This window comes from Hypomesus transpacificus, chromosome 3, assembly GCF_021917145.1.
Source record: "Hypomesus transpacificus isolate Combined female chromosome 3, fHypTra1, whole genome shotgun sequence".
Taxonomy (NCBI): Eukaryota; Metazoa; Chordata; class Actinopteri; order Osmeriformes; family Osmeridae; genus Hypomesus; species Hypomesus transpacificus.
In genome coordinates, this window is record NC_061062.1 from 2,786,142 (window position 1) to 2,804,462 (window position 18,321).

At 47.9% G+C, this 18,321-nt stretch overlaps 1 protein-coding gene across 3 annotated transcripts; it reads left to right on the top strand.

The window, feature by feature from the left end:
• Positions 1-544: 544 nt before the first annotated feature.
• On the top strand, positions 545-17,761 carry ppp2r5eb (protein phosphatase 2, regulatory subunit B', epsilon). 3 transcript variants are annotated; one of them, XM_047049118.1, is made up of 14 exons: positions 545-948; positions 3,969-4,132; positions 12,288-12,484; positions 12,644-12,745; positions 13,331-13,423; positions 13,567-13,697; positions 13,826-13,885; positions 14,187-14,295; positions 14,425-14,478; positions 14,581-14,631; positions 14,952-15,071; positions 15,253-15,380; positions 15,587-15,688; positions 16,031-17,761. In XM_047049118.1, the coding sequence occupies exons 2-14, from the start codon at positions 3,976-3,978 to the stop codon at positions 16,128-16,130; spliced, it is 1,404 nt and encodes a 467-aa protein (XP_046905074.1). In that variant the 5' UTR covers positions 545-948; positions 3,969-3,975; the 3' UTR covers positions 16,131-17,761. The 3 variants fall into 3 exon arrangements, with proteins under 3 accessions (XP_046905074.1, XP_046905067.1, XP_046905083.1); XM_047049111.1 differs by lacking the exon at positions 545-948 and adding an exon at positions 3,142-3,359; XM_047049127.1 differs by lacking the exons at positions 545-948; positions 3,969-4,132 and adding an exon at positions 6,914-7,058.
• Positions 17,762-18,321: the final 560 nt, after the last annotated feature.

The following is an 18,321-nucleotide window of genomic DNA, read 5'->3' on the forward strand; positions in this document are numbered from 1 at the left end:
TCCCACGAATCACTATTCATGTATTTATTTAGCAGACGCTACTATAGCAGTCCTCTATAGTAACGAAAATAATGTGGTCATAAGAGTTACACATTTTAGCAATACTACTGTTGTTATTATGTAACTTTGCAATGGGCTAGCTAGTAGTACATTCTGAAAAGGCGATCCTTTAATCTCTGATTAAATAGAGCCAGCTGTTATCTGAATCCTAGGTCCTATCCGTTATTCTGATGTTTTTATGCAAACAATTGAGACTATAAGCATTGAACACAAAAAAATCCTCTGAACATAAATCCGAGTGAGAATGAACGGCATAACCAGGGTTGGGTTTCGAACAGGTTTAGCCTCATTCCATACGGCGAGGATAGCTCCTTCTGTCCAATCTCTTTCCTACTCCCTACTCTGCAACCTACCACTTTTATTCATCTCTAGGAGCGTCTCATTTCGTTGTTGACTGACGTTGGTGAACATCCAACCCCATGGCCTAAATCTCTCTACTCAACCAATCACCATCGTCTATAGGTCCAAACCAAGCAGCACTTTCAGTGTACCTCTGTTATGTGTGCCATGGACTCAGCCCAGTAATAATGACAATAGGGTGAAAAGATATAGCCCCAAATTAAACACTGTCTAAAGATAAATAACAAAAACACAGGGGTGAGAAGTAAGCAAAATATTGAATCAATATCTAAGGAATGTGATTGATTCAGTTTCATCGTTTTATACATCCGTATTTTGTTATTAATGGAAGTCGGAGGATTATTTCGTTAGAAGGTAAAAGGTACTCGTGGGTTTGGCTCTGAAAAAGGCCAAGATAGCCTTTTCTGCTGTTATTGCCGCTGCTAGGGAAGGCTATTTGCAAAGGATTGGGAGCAGCCGAGTTTATATTTTATCTAATACAGGATAACTCCTTGCCACCGTCTTCGTTCTGAATCACAGAGGATCAAGGTAAAGTACGAAACGGCTCACTCGCGGTAGTTCGAGTGCAGCTTCTTTCAGACTGACGTCGCGAGCTAGCAGGCTAGCTTGCTTGGAGGCTAGCTACAAGCTAGTTGGTGGGGTTGGCTAGCTATCACCCAGCAGCAAACAGGCTAGCATGCTAGCAAGTAACCACATTCCGTACGAACTAGAGATGTGTGATTATTTATGTCCAACCAGGTATCTTATGCACACACGCACAAATGAGATGTGCAACTATTCATTATAATTTGTATATATATTATAATACAATGGTTTTGGTTTGCTAGTTTCTTACCTCCAAGATAATCAGTTTGATGTCTAGCTAACGTTCGAGTTAACTTTGACAGCTAACCCGCGATAACGCGAGCTAGCTAGATAACAGGCTAGCTAGCGAGCTCGTTAACTGTATTCAGTTATGATATTTTACATTTATAATTCAGTTATTATATCTATAAACATGATCATTATATGTTAAATGTTAATATAAAAGTATCCCTCTCAGCTAAATACAGCTAACTAACGAAACACACAATGAACATAATGTTATGCTTATTTATGGAAAAATCGTTCAGCTTGCTTTCTGGCAAGGTTAGCTAGCTAGCACTACTGTACTAGCAACACTAGCATAGGAACCCGCACCACTTCACTTGACTTATCGCGCTGTCAAGTTTAGAGCGATCTAGCTATCTAAGCTAGGCCCAACAATTGTCAACCTGAACGAGAACGATAACATTAGACAGCCAGCAAGTGTTATTTAGGGGTCTTATTTTTTTTATTTTTTTTACGAAACCTAGCTTCAGACAGTGTACTGTAAAGATGAGGCAGCTTCCATTTCGTTGCTCTTGAGCAGTTTTCAGTGTAATGCAATGACTGACATATTTTAATGTTAGCGGAGGAATTCGAGATTGAAAATGCTTTATCAAGTTGTAATGATCTAAGGAAGAACATCAGGATACACATAACAAAATATGCATCATTGAATCAAACTAGCCTCATTGGCGGTATTTTTGCAGAACATAATCTAGTCTAAAGGTTCCTGGTGAGTTATTAACCACCGTCCCATCTACATAATCATTTTGATGGATACTGACTGTTACAATAGTAGTTGGTCTCCTGGAGTCTTGGCAGAAATAATGTAAATTTCATAGCAAATTCATGTTTTTGGTTGTTTTAGTGATCTATAGATATTGAAGGAGGATTAGGTCAGGATGCTCTTTTGTAAAATGGCTGTCAAGTCAAAAACGTAATTCAACACTACACTGCAACCAGAGGTGTTAACTACCTTTGATTTTGAAAACCAACCTGACCATCCTTCCAGCCATGCAGAAGTGGAAGCGCTGTGTGTGTGTGTGTGTGTGTGTGTGCTTCTCTGGTTGTGCCTGGACACAAGTTGCATGTGTCCCACAGGCTAATTTTCAAGGTTTTTGAATGTCACATTGAGGAAGTGTCCTGTTCCAGCCAAGATAACTCAGCATCCAAAGTCCTCTGTGTTCATGATGGAAGAGAGTTATAGCCCAGGACTAGTCAGTGTTCCACTTGTCTTATCAGCCCTAGGTTTGTCATCCTCGATTAGTGTGTACTGGCATTGCCTTATGGTATGTGATATGCAGGTAGATCTGACTTTTGGCATTGGTCAGTGATTATTCATCATCATTATTATTAATTAAACCAATGAGTTATGTGGAGTTCTAAGGGATTGAATGTATGGTGTGAATGTAGCAGTTTTTATTGAACGCAGCAAAACTGTGTTTACACACCCCCATTTAATGCTTGGTTTTTGATGATTCAGACACTTTTGTTGTGTGGACTCCGTCTCCTAATCTCCCTCTATCTTTCCCTCGTGTTTTATATTTTATTTTACTCCACCCCTTGACCCCTTGCTTGTTTGAGAGAGAGTCTGTGTGCGTTGGTGAGTAATCCTGTGTGTGTGTTAGGTGTGTAAATCTGCTGCTGTTCTCCATCCAGTTCCCTCTACTCCGATTGGCCTGTTTGTTGACTTCCTGTTCTTGTGACTCTTCTCTTCCTCCCCTTTCAATCTCTCCTTTCTCCCTCTCTCTCAAGCTTTCTCTGGTGCTCCCCTCCCTCTCTCTCCCTTTTGCTCTCCTCACTCTCCCTGTTGCACAGTCTCTCTCCTTTTCTCTCTGTCTTTAATCCACCCCCCCCACCCCCCCACCCCCAGCCTGTGTGGTTGTCATCTGGTCTCTTATGTAAGAGGAATGGGAGGGGAATGGCTTTGTGTTGTGTGCCGTATGCCCGACCAGCCATGCACTGGCCCTCATGTGCAGCAGTGACACCCGAGCCTGTACCATTAGCATGTTTGTCCGGTCAGTCAACCAGTAAGAAGGGAGTGATTAAGAACTGATGGTGATATGTGTGGATTCTAGTGCCCTTGTGCACAGGTGAGTGTGCGGAGTTTCTCAAACTGCTACGTGCTTGGATTTTCGCGAGAAATGTAGCTGGTGTGGGTGCAAGTGTTACTTTTTTATTGTATTGTCATCATGCTCAGAGACAGGACTTTTGAAACATGGACGAACATGGATGAATGCAAGGACCAACTTTGTATACAATTTGAATAGGCCTTGGAATCGTTTTGAATGGCAAAGTATCACAATAGTTGTCTGGTTGAAGTGTTTGTTAAGCCTACAGGAAGTCAATGCTGAAAAGCTGTAGTTGAATAGCCTATCTGGCACACTGTATTCCTCCTCTGCTACACGGCTCCAGAAAGCGTTTTAGGCATATGGAGACGGAAGGAAAAAAGTCCCCTCTCTGTCTCTGTCTCTGTCTCTGTCTCTGTCTCTGTCTCTGTCTCTGTCTCTCTCTCTCTCTCTCTCTCTCTCTCTCTCTCTCTCTCTCTCTCTCTCTCTCTCCCCTCTCCGTCTCTGTCTCTCTGTCACTCACACATTTTCGGTCCATGTCCACCGTCTCTGTTCTAAAAAGCTGAAAAAGGGCAGAAAATATATCTAATAAAATGACAGTAACATGTTTGTTCTTTTCTCGTTGTCTTGCAGCAGGGCTATGTCCTCAGCAGCCACCACTCCTCCTTCTGTGGACAAAGTGGACGGATTTTCACGGAAGTCTGTCAGGAAGGCCAAGCAGAAGCGGTCACAGAGTTCGTCCCAATTCCGGTCTCAGGGCAAACCCATAGAGCTCACGCCGCTGCCCCTTCTGAAGGGTAAGGATGACCCTCCACCTCTCAGCCCAGCCTCAGCACTAACCTGTCTGTGTGTAGTACTGATTAGAGTGTGTGAGTGTGCCTGGTTCCTGCTTCTCTCTCTCTCTCTCTCTCTCTCTCTCTCTCTCTCTCCCTCCCCCCCCTCTCTCTCCCCCCCCCCCCCCCTCTCTCTCTCTCTCTCTCTCGCTCTCTCTCTCACAAAACCCTAATCCTCATAAAAGCCAAGACTGAGCCTAACCCCAACCCTATGTGTGTGGGTCCATCAGTGCGTGTGTGTATGTGAGAGTGAGACACTTGCAAGTATGTACAGCAGTATTCATGCTTGTTTTTCTTTGTGTGTGACCTGCATGCCTAGACAAGGAAGCCAACTGATTCATGTTAAGGTCAGTCGTGCTGGTCTCTCTACATTAAGAGACCAAAGCAGAGGTGGAATGCAGCCTGACAGGAACCCTGAGCCCGCCAGCTCCCTTCCTGTTCCCAGACCTCAGACCCAAACCTGGGTGTGACCCTCTTTTCAAATGGGCGTGGCTTCCATTCAACTCCCCGAGTGGGCGGGGCCTCCGGTATAGTTTCTCCAGGGTAACCCCTGGCTTCACGTCTCTACTGGAGTTTGTGGGAGGAGTGTTTCAATGTCGTGGGGACACTTTGTGTTCCTGTGAGTCACGCCGTCACCAGTGCACCAGCTACAGAGCTAAAGGGCGAGCAAGCCTGCAGGTCATTGACTCCCTCAGTGTCTCTCTCTCCTCTAAGGTGGCAGAGGAGGCTGGGGCGCGTCGCTGGTGATCCGAGGTTAGTCATAATGACAGCCTGGAGTCACGAAGCATGTCATTCTTCTGTCTCTCTGTGTTCATGCACCAGTGCAGAGGAGTGTTCTGGGCAGTTCTGCCACACCTTATGCTCCAGGTATCCTGTCCTTATAATTAAACACCTACGCGATGAATCGGACCTGCTTTGGTGCACTGTTATTTCCCGCACCCTCACTCATTGCCTTATTGCGGTGGTAAAAATGCAGGTTATTTGATTTTGGGCTGGATAGCATCTGAGAGTCATTTGATGTGTGGTGGTTCCATCTTAGTGACAGCTTTAATCTCCGTGCCATTTTAGAACTCCTCAAAGGAGCATGCCGAGAAGATGCATATCTCCGTGTCTTGTGATTTATTAACTAGCTGGGAGTGTGTCTCCTAGGTTGTGGGAATGGCTGAGTTAGGAATGCACTCTCACCGCCATGGATGCACACAGTAGCAGAGGTTAGATGTGCAACTGCACAGACCGCCACTCACAGGCTACGTGCTGATGTATACACGCTTTCTCTCCTCCATCTTGCCCATTGGTCATTTCAGTCACATGACTTGGCTTGATTGGTTGAGGTAATGCATATGTTAAAGAGGGGTGGAGAGCTTGTCACTGGCTATATTCTTTCTATATATATTTTTTAAATATACATTTATATATAATACCTAAGGCCAGGGAGAAGGTCAGAGGTCGGAAGGGAATCCAGATGTTTTTGTGAGTTGATCTAAGGTCACAAGGTCGTATCCTGGTGGTGGGGACGTTTCGGTACTGACTTCTACACAACCATCCATTATGGGATTATAAATATAGTTAACCAATATAGTTGGTTGGTTTTTTTGCTCTGTTTTGCCCACAGTAAACATTTGAATGTTGTTGTGTAAAATATGTTCTTTGTCCCTCTCTATGAACGTTCATATTATATATTCACTTCCTTCACTATTTGTAATTTCCCTTACGTAAACTATGCATAAACACTAGGGCCCAGTTTCCCAGACATGGATTAAGTTTAGCCCTAGACTAAAACCCTTTTCAATGGAGATCGTCATTAAATCTTTCTCTTACTGTAGGGCTCGTCTTTACTACTAGTTGTGGTACTAGTTAGGTCTTGTTACCTGGACACGGGGCTGCTGGACTCAAATGCAAATACACACACTTCTGTGCATGTTTAGAGCTGAACATGTACATGGCTATACTGTACTATTTTGAACACTTTTGTATTTTTAAGAATAGACAAATTCACTGGATACAGACTTTTAGGAAATATAGATAGGAGATTTTTTTTTTTCTCTCCACATTTAATGAGTGAATCTCTAAAGAGTGACTCTCTAAAGAGTGAATCTCTAAAGAGTGAATCTCTAAAGAGTGACTCTTGAGCAAGTCTCCTATCTTATGGACGTTTTCCAAGTGTTCCCTCAGTAGGGAGATGGAGAGATGAGGGTGGGATGATGAGGGAGAGTGATGGAGAGTTAACATGAGCCTGGCATGGAGCCTGGAGAAAAGATTAGTTAGTCTTAATGATGGAGGAGGAGGAGGAGATCTGGATAAACTCCTTCATCTCATCTGTAACGTTGACCACATTGTGGAACAAGGAATCCCTTCTCAGCCTAGTGACCTGCACATCCATGGAGGAAAACAAACAAAAACTAGTCTTGGGGCAGCTGCTTCCTCACAGCAGACAGATCCGCACAGAGTCGTCTCCAAGACTCCCGTCTACTACGCAACACTGATCTGTCTCTGACCTCGTGAGCAGAATGTAAAAAAAGAGGGGAGCAGAAATAGAAAGATGTAGGGAGAGCCGCTCGGACAGTCGCCCCTCCCCGGTTTCTCCTGGAGCTGCGTTTGGTCAGTGCTGCCCCCCTCCCCCTCCCTCCCCCCCCCCCCCCCCCCCCTCCATGCCCTCCCTCCCCCCCTCCATGCCCTCCCCTCCCCCCTCCGTGCCCTCCCCTCAGGGGTAACACGATCCCCGAGGTGTCCCTTTACAGACTTCCAGCCCCACTCGCTCTAAACAAGCGGCCGGGCGAGCATGGGCCCACTACAACAAACCTTTTTCTACCCGGACGTGCTGAACAGAACTCGCCCCAAGTGAATGTTTTTAACGCTGGTGGACGATACCGAGAGTCGGATCCCCGATCGAGTGAGTGTCTGAGCTCCGTGGTGGAGGTGGGAGGACTGGGTGATAGTTGGGTTGCAAAGGGGGCCCTCGGCAGGCTGGGCCTAGCCTCTGTGTGGATATTTCTGTGTGTGGGTGTGTGTTGAGGAGAGGTATAAATGGACGGGAGATGGTCATGATGCATGTTTTGCTGGGGCTGATCCGTGGCGGAAGCAGGTGTTAATCCTCCAGAAGGTTGATGGGACGGATCGTCTCGTGGGACATCTCTGTGTGAAGTGGAGACGAAGCTCACTGAATGTCAGCCTTCAGTCAGGGTGGACTGCAGACGGGGTGGGCTGCAGGTGGGGTGGGCTGCAGGCGGGGTGGGCTGCAGGCGGTGTGGGCTGCAGGCGGGGTGGGCTGCAGGCGGGGTGGGCTGCAGGCGGGTTGGGCTGCAGGTGGGGTGGGCTGCAGGCGGGGTGGGCTGCAGGCGGGGTGGGCTGCAGGCGGGGTGGGCTGCAGGCGGGGTGGGCTGCAGGCGGGTTGGGCTGCAGGTGGGGTGGGCTGCAGGCGGGGTGGGCTGCAGGCGGGGTCCGGGTCTGTGGTGGTAGAGAGCTTCAGGGCTTCGTAGTAGAGTAGTCCGTTGTGTTGTCTGGGAAGCCGCAGGTGTCTCTGTTAGCGAGCGCTCTTGTAGAGCAGTGCGGAGGGTGACGTCCGTGCCAGGTGGAATGCCTGCTATGGGATTCCTGGAGGGATAATGCTGGCCTTCTCACCTGGCTCGATGAACAGAGGCTTTGTGTGGATCAGCCTACATCACCACCACTGCTTTGACAAAGTAGCTTCTGCTCGTCTTTTCTCTCCAAACCATACGGTGGCAGTGACCTTCATGAGTCAGAGAAGAAACTTGACAGTCTCCTTGCTGCCTGAGCCACCTCTGTGTCCTTAGAGGTGCTGTGAGTTCAGCCTGCTCAACAGCAGTAGGCGGACCACCGTATAGCAGAGAGCAAAGTTTGCATAGAATGATATTAAACTTGTCGATGATTGACAGCGCCCTGCCGGTGTCGGGCATAATAAGATGGCTGTGGAGGACTCTCAGGCTGGGGGATGATGAAAATGGGACTGTCTCGGTATTCTCTAGATGTCTGTTGACCGGGTAACTTTTCACCAGATTGTCTGAGTTGTTTTGCAACGAGTCTCTGGAGGATTGCGAGGACAGTTAAGGATGTTTTGCAAGTCTCGTTGTGGTTCAAAATGCTAAATAACCCAAGGGGGTCATTGGAGCTCAATCTATATTCACTACTCGAGCACTCTGGTAATGTTTAACGTTAGATGCGATTGCAACGCTGGACATTTATCCATTTTCGGGCCGTAGTTCGATGTCACCATCTCCCTCTCCCACTCACCACATCACAGATGACCTGGCCTGCTTACACAGGTTCACACACACATTCATGAGAGTGGGTGGGACTGTGTATGTCTGTATCTGTGTTGTTTGTGATGGTGTGTCTGTGTGTGTGTGTGTATATACATACAGTACATATCCTACATATCGACCTTCAGGCGCTGGCACAGTGTTGACCCGCTGGGCCCATCTGTCGGAGAGCCTCACTCTCTCCTACCGTAACCCAAACCCGGGCGGCCGGTCTCACTCGCCTCTTTTATAGAGTGGGGTTTTTCCCCTGACACAGGCAGGTTTGCTATGCGTGTGTCGGCTACTCTTAGAGACGTGTCGTTACCCTACACCGTCACTTCCTGGATTTGTGTTTCTGCTAAACGGAGAAAGGCACAGATCCATAACGCCGTTATCCAAAGAGCGGTTGGCGACTGTGGACGTCTCGAAAGTCCACGGAGGACGTGAGAGTTGCCGCGCTGCCAAGAGCTTCAGTTCAAAAGCTCAGACCTGGCAGGACAAAGTGCCGACGTTACTTTCAAAAGAATTTCAACTCATTGTGTCGGTTAGCTTTAGCATCACTGTTAGCGAGGTAACTGGCCAGGGATCTCCTGCAGGCTAGGGGCCTGCCTCTAACCCTTCAGCTCAGGAGCTGCTCAATCCCAGTCTAAGAAGGTCCAGTCGACCTCATTACCAAAGTAGGAAAGGTCCACATTGTAGATATTGTCATTTGTCGGTGCCCCTTGTAAGTGAACGCCTACTAATCGTCCTTGTGATGATTTGTGAGACTGTGGTTGAACGTCAGATGTGTTCAGGACGGTTGTTAAACGCTGTACAGTTGTTTTGAACTTGTTGCTGAGAGGATGAAGACACACGGTAGCCTGAGCTGTCGTGTTAAAGGGGCACATGCATGAGGTCTAGGTTCTGATGTGTGGTAATTAAGTAGACGACCGTTGGGCCCCGAGTCTCTCTGGTCTGTCCCAGGGGCTTCAGTCTCTACAGAGTCCTGATCGAAGGGCCTTGGTAATATCTAGATGAAAAAGCACCGTGTGAGTCTGGACCCCAAACCCGCTCAATGGACTTTGATGATTCAAGTGATTATGAAATTAACTTTGAACATTTCTTGTGGTAAGCCTTTGAACGTCTCTCGCTTGCTCTCTAAGTCTCTTACTCTCTCCATCTCTCGCTCTCTCCCTCTCCCTCTCCCTCTACCTCCCTCCATCTCTCCCTCCCTCTTTCTGTCTCTCTCCCTCTGTACCTCCTTCACTCTCTCTGTGTCTGAATATGTCTCTCTCTCTTCTTCTGAGATGCTAAGCCTTCTTCACATTAATTAAGCCCCAGTGTCTTCATATTCCCTGCCAAGGGAGCTGTGGTGAGGCTATGCCGTCCCCTGGCCCCTACTCCAAATGAGGGGGCTGGGCTAGAGGCTGGCCTCAGCAACGCCTGGCGCCTCGTATCAGAGGACACGCTGTAAGAATTCCATGTGTTGTCCCTCTGCGGTGGATTGTTTGGCAACATTCTTTAACATTCACGCCAATAAAGCACATGGAATTGAATGCTCTGGTGTTGCCACTGATGTTTGGATTGCGCTATGGAGCTATGGAGCTATGGAGCTATGGAGCTATGGAGCTATGGAGCTATGGAGCTATGGAGCTATGGAGCTATGGAGCTATGGAGTTGGGTTTGCTAATCAGTTCCATCGTGGCCGGGCATGGCCTGGATGGACAGGATGAGGATCTGCAGCAGCACCAATGGCTGTGCCATTGGTCCCTCGGCCCTGAAGGATTTCCAGAGGAGCCTCCAGTGGTTGTGATGTGGCGCGAGTCCTGCAGATGGCTGGGCTGCCCTCTCGTGTGTGTGAGACGGAGAGATCCTCGGCCCTGCCCCGGGGCTTCCTGACGCTGTCACACGGAACGTGATGTCATGCGCTCCGTCGAACAGGACGTGGCGAGGGGCCGTGATGTCACGCGCTGGGCGTGTTGGCATGCTTGCGGTTGTCGGGGGCCTGCAGGAGAGGAGCTGTGCTGGGCCGGGCCGTCCTTTGACTGCCCGGAGGGATTACCCTCTCCTGTGTGATTATCTGCTCTATGAATAGCTTCCTTTAAGACTTCACATACTCCTATAGAAGCAGAGACTGAAGCATAAACATCACCAACACTGTCATTCTATTTACCAGGGAAAAAAGGACAAGGACCGACCACAGAACCACACACACACACACACACAAGTCTTGTTTAACAGAAGAGGTATTGTAGTGGTTGTTGGTGGGCTAGCCTTTATTCCCTGTGGTCGGATGGGAGCAGGTTGGAGCTGGGTTTGGGAGTCTGTCTGTGGGGAGCAGTGCCTATTGAACTGCTGGAACTCAGGCCTGCTGCTTCACCCTATCTCTCTCTCTCTCTCTCTCTCTCTCTCTCTCTCTCTCTTTGTCTCTGTCTTTCTTTCCTTCTGGTTCCCCCCCCCTCTCTCCCTCTTTCTGTCTTTTTCCCAACTTTTCTCTCTTTCTTTGTCTCCTTCATTCTTTCCCTCTGTCCCCCCCTCTCTCTCTTCCTCCTGTTTTAGCCTCAGCCATGCTGGCTGTTGAGGTGCGAGGTGGCCCTGGCTGGTCTGCTGTGCTCTGGTCTGTGTTATGTTATGTTGACAGACACTTGGCTGAGGCGAGCATGGAGACTCCATGGCCAGAGCTGGCCTGAGGATGTCAGTATTATCAACACTCTCCCGTGTGCTTCCTAGCACCTGTTTACATGGAAGACGTGCCTTGTCGCACTGCTCCGCCAAACAGCACTGTCAAAAAAGGGCCAGACGAGGCCTGCCCGGGCTCCTCTCCCCCCTCTCTCCCTCAGCGAGCCATTTCACAAAGGCAGAATCCCTGCTTTTCTGCCGCACTGTCAGACTATCTCCAGCCATGACATAATCAAAGAGATTTCATAGGAAGAGGGACTGGCTTTGAGCAGTCCCTTCATAGAGCTCAGGTGTTCCTATGAGATCTGTGTTTACCCTGTCAGCATGTGCCTCTACCTGTTGTCCTGTCAGCCCAGTGGACTGATGCCAGGCCGGATCCATGGAGATGGAATGATGGGTGACCTTTAGGGTCAGAGGGATGATGGGCCGCAGGTTCTATAGCAGCTTAGCTCTTATGTAATACTTGCACGCTCTTCGCTGGGCTACATCAGCAGGGCGGTCTGTGTTCAGGATCACAGGGGTGGCGAGAGTGAGCGGAGGGGGGGGGGGGGGGGGGGGTGTGCCACTTACTATAAACTCTGGGTAACCAGAGTCTGGTTGTGTGTGTTTGTAGAGCCAGCCAGGTGTCAGGGCTGTGTGTGTGTGTGTGTACAGCCAGCCAGGTCTCAGGGCTGTGTGTGTGTGTGTGTGTGTGTGTGTGTGTGTGTGTGTGTGTGTGTGTGTGTGTGTGTGTGTGTGTGTGTGTGTGTGTGTGTGTGTGTGTGTGTGTGTGTGTGTGTGTGTGTGTGTGTGTGTGTGTGTGTGTGTGTGTGTGTGTGTGTGTGTGTGTGTGTGTGTGTGTGTGTGTGTGTGTGTGGAGCCAGCCAGGTCTCAGGGCTGTCTTTCATCAGGGAACTACGATTCCTAGGGTTTCGTTGGCAGTGGTGTGTTTAAGACATGTTTAAGTTTGTGTTTTGTCTTCTTGACCTCGTGTCATGGTGTGACATCACACCATGACAGCTCTGGGCTGTTGCATTTATGATCCTTGACCTTATAGTCTGTACTGTGTAGCTGTCCTAACTCTCTCTCACTGTCTCTCTTGCTCTCTTTTATTTTCTCTTTTGCTCTCTCATTTAGTCTTTCTCACTTTGTCTCTCTTTTGCTTTCTCTTTTGCTCACCGTGTGTGTGTGTCTATGTGTGTGTCTGTGTGTGTGTGTGCGTGCAGACGTGCCAGCGCTGGAGCAGCCGGAGCTGTTCCTGAAGAAGCTGCAGCAGTGCTGTACTGTGTTTGACTTCATGGACACGCTGTCCGACCTGAAGATGAAGGAGTACAAGCGTTCCACCCTCAACGAGCTGGTGGACTACGTGACCGTGAGCAGGGGCTACCTGACGGAACAGGCCTACCCGGAGGTCGTCAAAATGGTGAGAACACACACAGACACACACACAGACACACACACACAGGGACATACACACAGGGACACACACACAGAGACACACACAGAGACACACACTCACACGCAGCCTCTCAGTCTCAGTCATTATTGAACCCAATTGACTGTTCTGTTCCTCGTCACCCAGGTCTCTTACAACATATTCCGGACCCTTCCGCCCAGCGACAGTAATGAGTTTGACCCGGAGGAGGATGAACCCACACTCGAGGCGTCATGGCCACACTTACAGGTAGTTACACAGGATGGAGCTAGCCTGGCCCTCCTCCCCTCTACCCTCCCTGGTGTCTCGGGTTCTGAGTAATGTGCTCACGGTTGCCGGGGAGACTGCCCTGGTTTAGGTGCGTTGAGTTCTTCTCAGCTGAGGAGCAGGTGTAGCAGCAGGTGCTCTCTCTCTCAACCCCCTTTTCTGTGTACCTGCTGCCTCCCAGGACTCCTTTAGAAATGAGATGCATATCTCAAGGAGAATCTTCCTGGTAAAACCTTTTTATTTTATTTTAATTTCTTCAATTGATTGATTTTATTTTCATTACGTTTCTCCCCCCCCCCACTCCCCCCCCCCCAAAAAAAAACGACAGAGCCAAACTCATTCGACCACATCTTTAGATTTATCCCTACAAGTCATATGCCCGTTGCCCAAGCCATTTGTTACCCTGGTTACTGCTACTGGCGACCCTATGCCGTGCCTTCTGTGAACTTTGACCCCTGTGACCTGTTGTCCTCCCAGCCCACTATCAAGTCTTTCCATCACCCCACATGTGTTTGTTTTAGTGTGTCCAGATCTTAATCTCTCTTCCTGTCTGTCACTGTGTTGTAGCTGGTGTATGAGTTCTTCATACGATTCTTGGAGAGTCAGGAATTCCAACCCAGCATTGCCAAAAAGTACATAGACCAGAAATTTGTCCTACAGGTAAGCACTCATTCTTGATCACTTGATGATAAAAAATACATATATAATAATACCAAAGGTGTACTTTTGAAGGTGTACTTTTCAGGGCCTGTACTTGTTTGATGTTGACCTCTGACCTCTGTTGTCCTGTGTCCTCTCCTCAGCTCCTAGAGCTCTTCGACAGCGAGGACCCTCGGGAGAGAGACTATCTGAAAACAGTCTTACACAGAATCTACGGGAAATTCCTGGGGCTGAGGGCTTTTATACGAAAACAGATCAATAATATTTTTCTACGGTAAGCGAACATTCCAGATGCTTAATATGTCACCTGACTGTGGCGGCACCTTCTGTGTTTCACTAACGTCTTTCTTTCTCTCTCTCTTCCCTCCCTCCCTTCCCTCCTCCATTCTGTCCCTCGTTAAGTTTTGTTTATGAGACAGAGCACTTCAACGGGGTTGCTGAGTTGCTGGAGATCTTGGGGAGGTATGTGGCCCTACCCTGACCCGTGCGTCGACACCAGCCTCCCCCAGCCTCCCCCAGCCTCCCCCCTAGCTGTGTACTAGCTACCCTCCTCTCCGATACCGCTGCGGCCGTGGCCATAGAACCCATTCGTTCCGCTCCATCATTTAGGCACCTGAGTAATTTACGTCGGCCTTGATGGCTAATTCATGTAGTCCTTTGTGCTTAGACCTTGTGGAAGCAGCGCTCAGACTGAACGGCTTCTTTGTGCATGTGTGATGTCCCCTCCTGGCTTAGCAGGGCTTCTGTGTGTTCTCTTCCACAGCATAATCAATGGTTTCGCTCTGCCCCTGAAAGCGGAGCATAAACAGTTTCTGGTCAAAGTGTTGATCCCGCTCCACACTGTGAGGAGTCTTTCCCTCTTCCATGCACAGGTCTGTCTCCTCCAAGCTCTCAGCTCCCTTTCTGGAGAAATGATTTCAGTTTGTTTTGTTTGACGTTCGTAAATTGTGATATTTGTCCTCATCGAAATGTTTGGTCTGTTTTTTATTTTTTCTCTGCAGTTGGCGTATTGCATTGTACAGTTCCTAGAGAAAGACCCAGCATTAACAGAACCGGTAGGTGTTCCGTTCCTCCCCCCCTCCCGGGTCACAGCAGGATCGCCTGATCACGATTCGTACCGACTCACTCTCTGCTCTCATCTCCCCTCTCTCTCACAGGTCATCCGAGGCTTGCTGAAGTTCTGGCCCAAAACCTGCAGTCAAAAAGAAGTGAGATACACCGAGATACCGCCTGTCTGTCCTGTTAGCCTTGACCCCATCCCTGACCCTTAACCCTGATCCTTAACCCTGACCCTTAGTCCTGACCTGACCCTAGTCCTGACCTAGATCCCGCTTCCCACAGGGTGCATAGTCACTGGTAAATATTGACCATGTGACCTCAGCGTGTCATTTCCCTCCTCTTGCTGTCACCCATGGATGGATTAGTAAGAGGATGAGATGTGTGTGGCTGAGAGGGTGAGATGTGTGTGGCTGAGAGGGTGAGATGTTTGTGGTTAGCAGGGGGTTAACTATGAGAACACTCTGCTCAGGTGATGTACCTCGGAGAGCTGGAGGAGATCCTGGACGTGATTGAGCCCACACAGTTCATCAAGATCCAGGAGCCGCTTTTCAAACAGATCTCCAGATGCGTGTCCAGCCCGCACTTCCAGGTCAGACGTCCGTGCCTCACTGTGCACGTGTCTTGTGTTCCACACGCTTGTGTGCGTGTGTCGAGCTTGAGTTGTTGCTGGCGTTGTTTGTTATTCGTTGATGCGTTGCCATTAGAGAGGTTTATTGACGTGCTCTAGTTAGCTGGTGTTGTTTATTGACGTGCTGCCGCTGGTACTGCAGGTGGCGGAGAGGGCTCTATACTACTGGAACAATGAATACATCATGAGTCTGATCGAGGAGAACTCCAGTGTCATCCTGCCCATCATGTTCGCCAGTCTCTACAGGATCTCCAAAGAGCACTGGAATCCGTGAGTAGTGTCTCTCTGCCCCCCTTCCCCTGAGTTCCCAGGAACATAGCCTTCAGTTCCTGCCAGAAAAACAGCTCGTTTTTTTATTTGTTGTCATTTTTAAAGGTTGGATTCGAAGCTCAGGTTTATGTTGTGCTTCCAAATTGTTTTCTAATGCTTACACAACCTGTCGACTTACCTTGACATTGTTTTATTTGCACTTGCAGGGCAATAGTGGCGTTGGTTTACAATGTACTAAAAGCCTTCATGGAGATGAACAGTACCTTGTTTGATGAACTCACAGCTACCTACAAGTCAGACCGCCAGCGGTAAGATGAGACATCTGGGGGATAAAGAGCTCTCGTATTATTGGATAGTACAGTTAGTTTACACACGTACCGAAGACTAACTACAACTCACACACACACATACACTCTCACAGACAGATCTTTCCCTCTCAAACAAACGTAACAATTGTGTTCAAAATAAAAACTTTTTACGAGAGCTTCTGATTGGTTTATTCGCCAACAAGAGTTGTGGTGTACAGTCCAACTGTAATCTCTTAATAGTCTTGTTAGTCCTTTAGAGAAGGAGGCTCGGCTCCGCCCTCCTGACATGCCCCACCCCCTGACATGCCCCGCCCCCTGACATGCTCCTCCCCTTCTGTGCAGTGAGAAGAAGAAGGAGAAGGAGAGGGAGGAGCTTTGGAAGAAACTGGAGGACCTGGAGTTGAAGAGGGGCCTTAGGAGCGACGGGATCATTCCCACTTAACGAAGCGCCACGCCTCCCATCCATGTCCTTACCGGAGCAGCGTGGGTCCACACAGCCATCTGGAAACACATGGAGCGTCATCGTGGATTTTGTTTCTTCTTTTTTTTCTCAACATTTTTTTTTTCCTTTTTTTTTTTTTTTTTTCTGTATTGTGCGACTTACTTTACGGTAGATTCACACGTCTGTTTCATTATTTCAACAGCACTGTAAATAACTTTTTTTTCTTTTTCCCTTAAACTGATATTACTGCGAAAGAAAAATTAAAATAAAAAAGGAAGAAAAAAAAAATAGAAAACGAGAATGAAAACTTGTGTGGGAGGGGGGGGGAGGGGGACTTTGGACAGTAGGACATGAAATGAACTCTCCTTGAAAAAAAACAACAACAAAAAATCTACAGAAAAAGAAAAGATAGATTGTTTTATCTTCCTCCCATCCCCACTCTTCCTGAACACAAACCTATGACCACCTCTGGTTGTTCTCCCTGCTCCCTCCTCTCCTTCGATCCCTGTCTACCTATGGTGTTTGGGACGTCCTGACAGAGGTATGCGGGGCCCCTGCCGGCCCCTGCCGAGGCCCACCCTGACCAGGAAGACGCCCCACCCTGTCTCCCGGACCACCCTCCAACCCCTCCTGCCTCTCCATGCTGAAGCTAAGCTAGTTGTAATGGACCCTGATAGCCACGAGGATATTGATTAAACCCCCACGTCTCCACCCCTCCTTCAAGAGACAGTAATGTTTGGGGCCTGTTTGTACAGGGGAGTAAAGAGAACAGAGAGCGAACGGGATTAAGAAGGTCTTTTAAAGAAGGACGCCCCCCCACACCTAACCCAACCTCCTTCACCCTCACATCATTCTCGGCACCCCTCCTCCCCTCACATTAAGCTCACTTCTCTGTCTGTATCCAGCTCCCCAAAAAGATTGATTGGTTTCTGTAAGGTCAGTTCTATCTCTTTGTTTTTTTTTTGTGGACTTTGCCCCCCCCCCCCCCCCCCCCCCCTCCGTACAGTACCAGGCAGCTTGGTATCAGTCTGGCACTGGTACCGTCCAGCCACACAGAAAAGACAAGCTAACGTAAAAGAGTGTTGTGAGACGGCCGCGTCATTTTCGGGCCCGCTCCTCACAGTATTACAAACCTGTATATTGTTATTGAATGCAGTACACTGATATCTTGTATCTTGTAGTAATTTAGCCTATATTTTTGCTTAGGAACCGTCGAGGAGTATCCAGTATAACAAGAGGTATTATGGAACAAGACTTCCTGGTATTTATGATAGTGTTTCCCCCCTTCTTTTCACTCTTGTTTTTTGTTTCCCCTTCTTGGTTTTTATCTCTCTCATTTTGGATATTTTGATTAGGTTTCTTTGACCATCAGATTGTTTTTTTCTTTTGGAGTTGGGGAGGGAGGGAACGGCAGGGCGGAGCAGAGAAGGCAGGCATGGAGAGGTTGATATCCTGTTCAAATTAACAGTAAATTCAGCATTGTTGACCCCCTTACAGAATTAATGTGTGCTTTAGGATGGCCCGGATATAATATGATTAAAAGAAAAAAAAAGGGTTGGAGAAATACAAATGTTTAATTATTTTAAAAAATAAAGAGATATTAAATTAAACCTGTTTTGTGATAAAGCCCAGATGCTGGATTGCTTTATTTTTAAAGTTTGTAAGTGTGTTGCCGGGTGCTGTGTGGAGAGAATGGATGAGATGGAGAAACATGTTCACTGTCGTTGCTTAGTTACTCTGGAGTGTTGCCATGTATTCCACGACTGACTGATCTCTGTTTTTACTTGGCTGGCCATGCAAGCCATCATCGGGTGTACAATGACCTGTAGCTACCTCACTGCTGTCATTGGAATGACTTGTTGCATAGGATAAGTGCACATTATTTCTGTGTGTTGGAAGTTGTACATTATATTATAAATAATTATTCATATTTATACATAAACCTAAGGTTGATAAGTTACAGCCTTCGAGATGATCACATGAAGAACTTTATGCCACAAGGGGGCAGCATGACCCCAGTTGTCCAGACAGCTTCCATTTAGAGTCTAAATGTACTCCGTTGTAATCTGTCATTTAAGTCTTTTGTCATGGTAAAATCTCAGTGAAAATGCACCCATCTTCACCTGAGTTTACTAAAACAAAATCCCTGTGTTCTGATATTTGATTGAGATTCTCTACTGTCCCTGTGTAG

Bases quoted from the DNA above. Each gene is read 5' to 3' on its own strand.
- ppp2r5eb (XM_047049111.1), top strand. From the start codon at position 3,322: ATGGTGATATGTGTGGATTCTAGTGCCCTTGTGCACAG. The intron at 15,072-15,252 runs GTCAGACGTCCG...CTGGTACTGCAG, and splicing joins TGTCCAGCCCGCACTTCCAG to GTGGCGGAGAGGGCTCTATA. The intron at 15,381-15,586 runs GTGAGTAGTGTC...TTGCACTTGCAG, and splicing joins TCCAAAGAGCACTGGAATCC to GGCAATAGTGGCGTTGGTTT.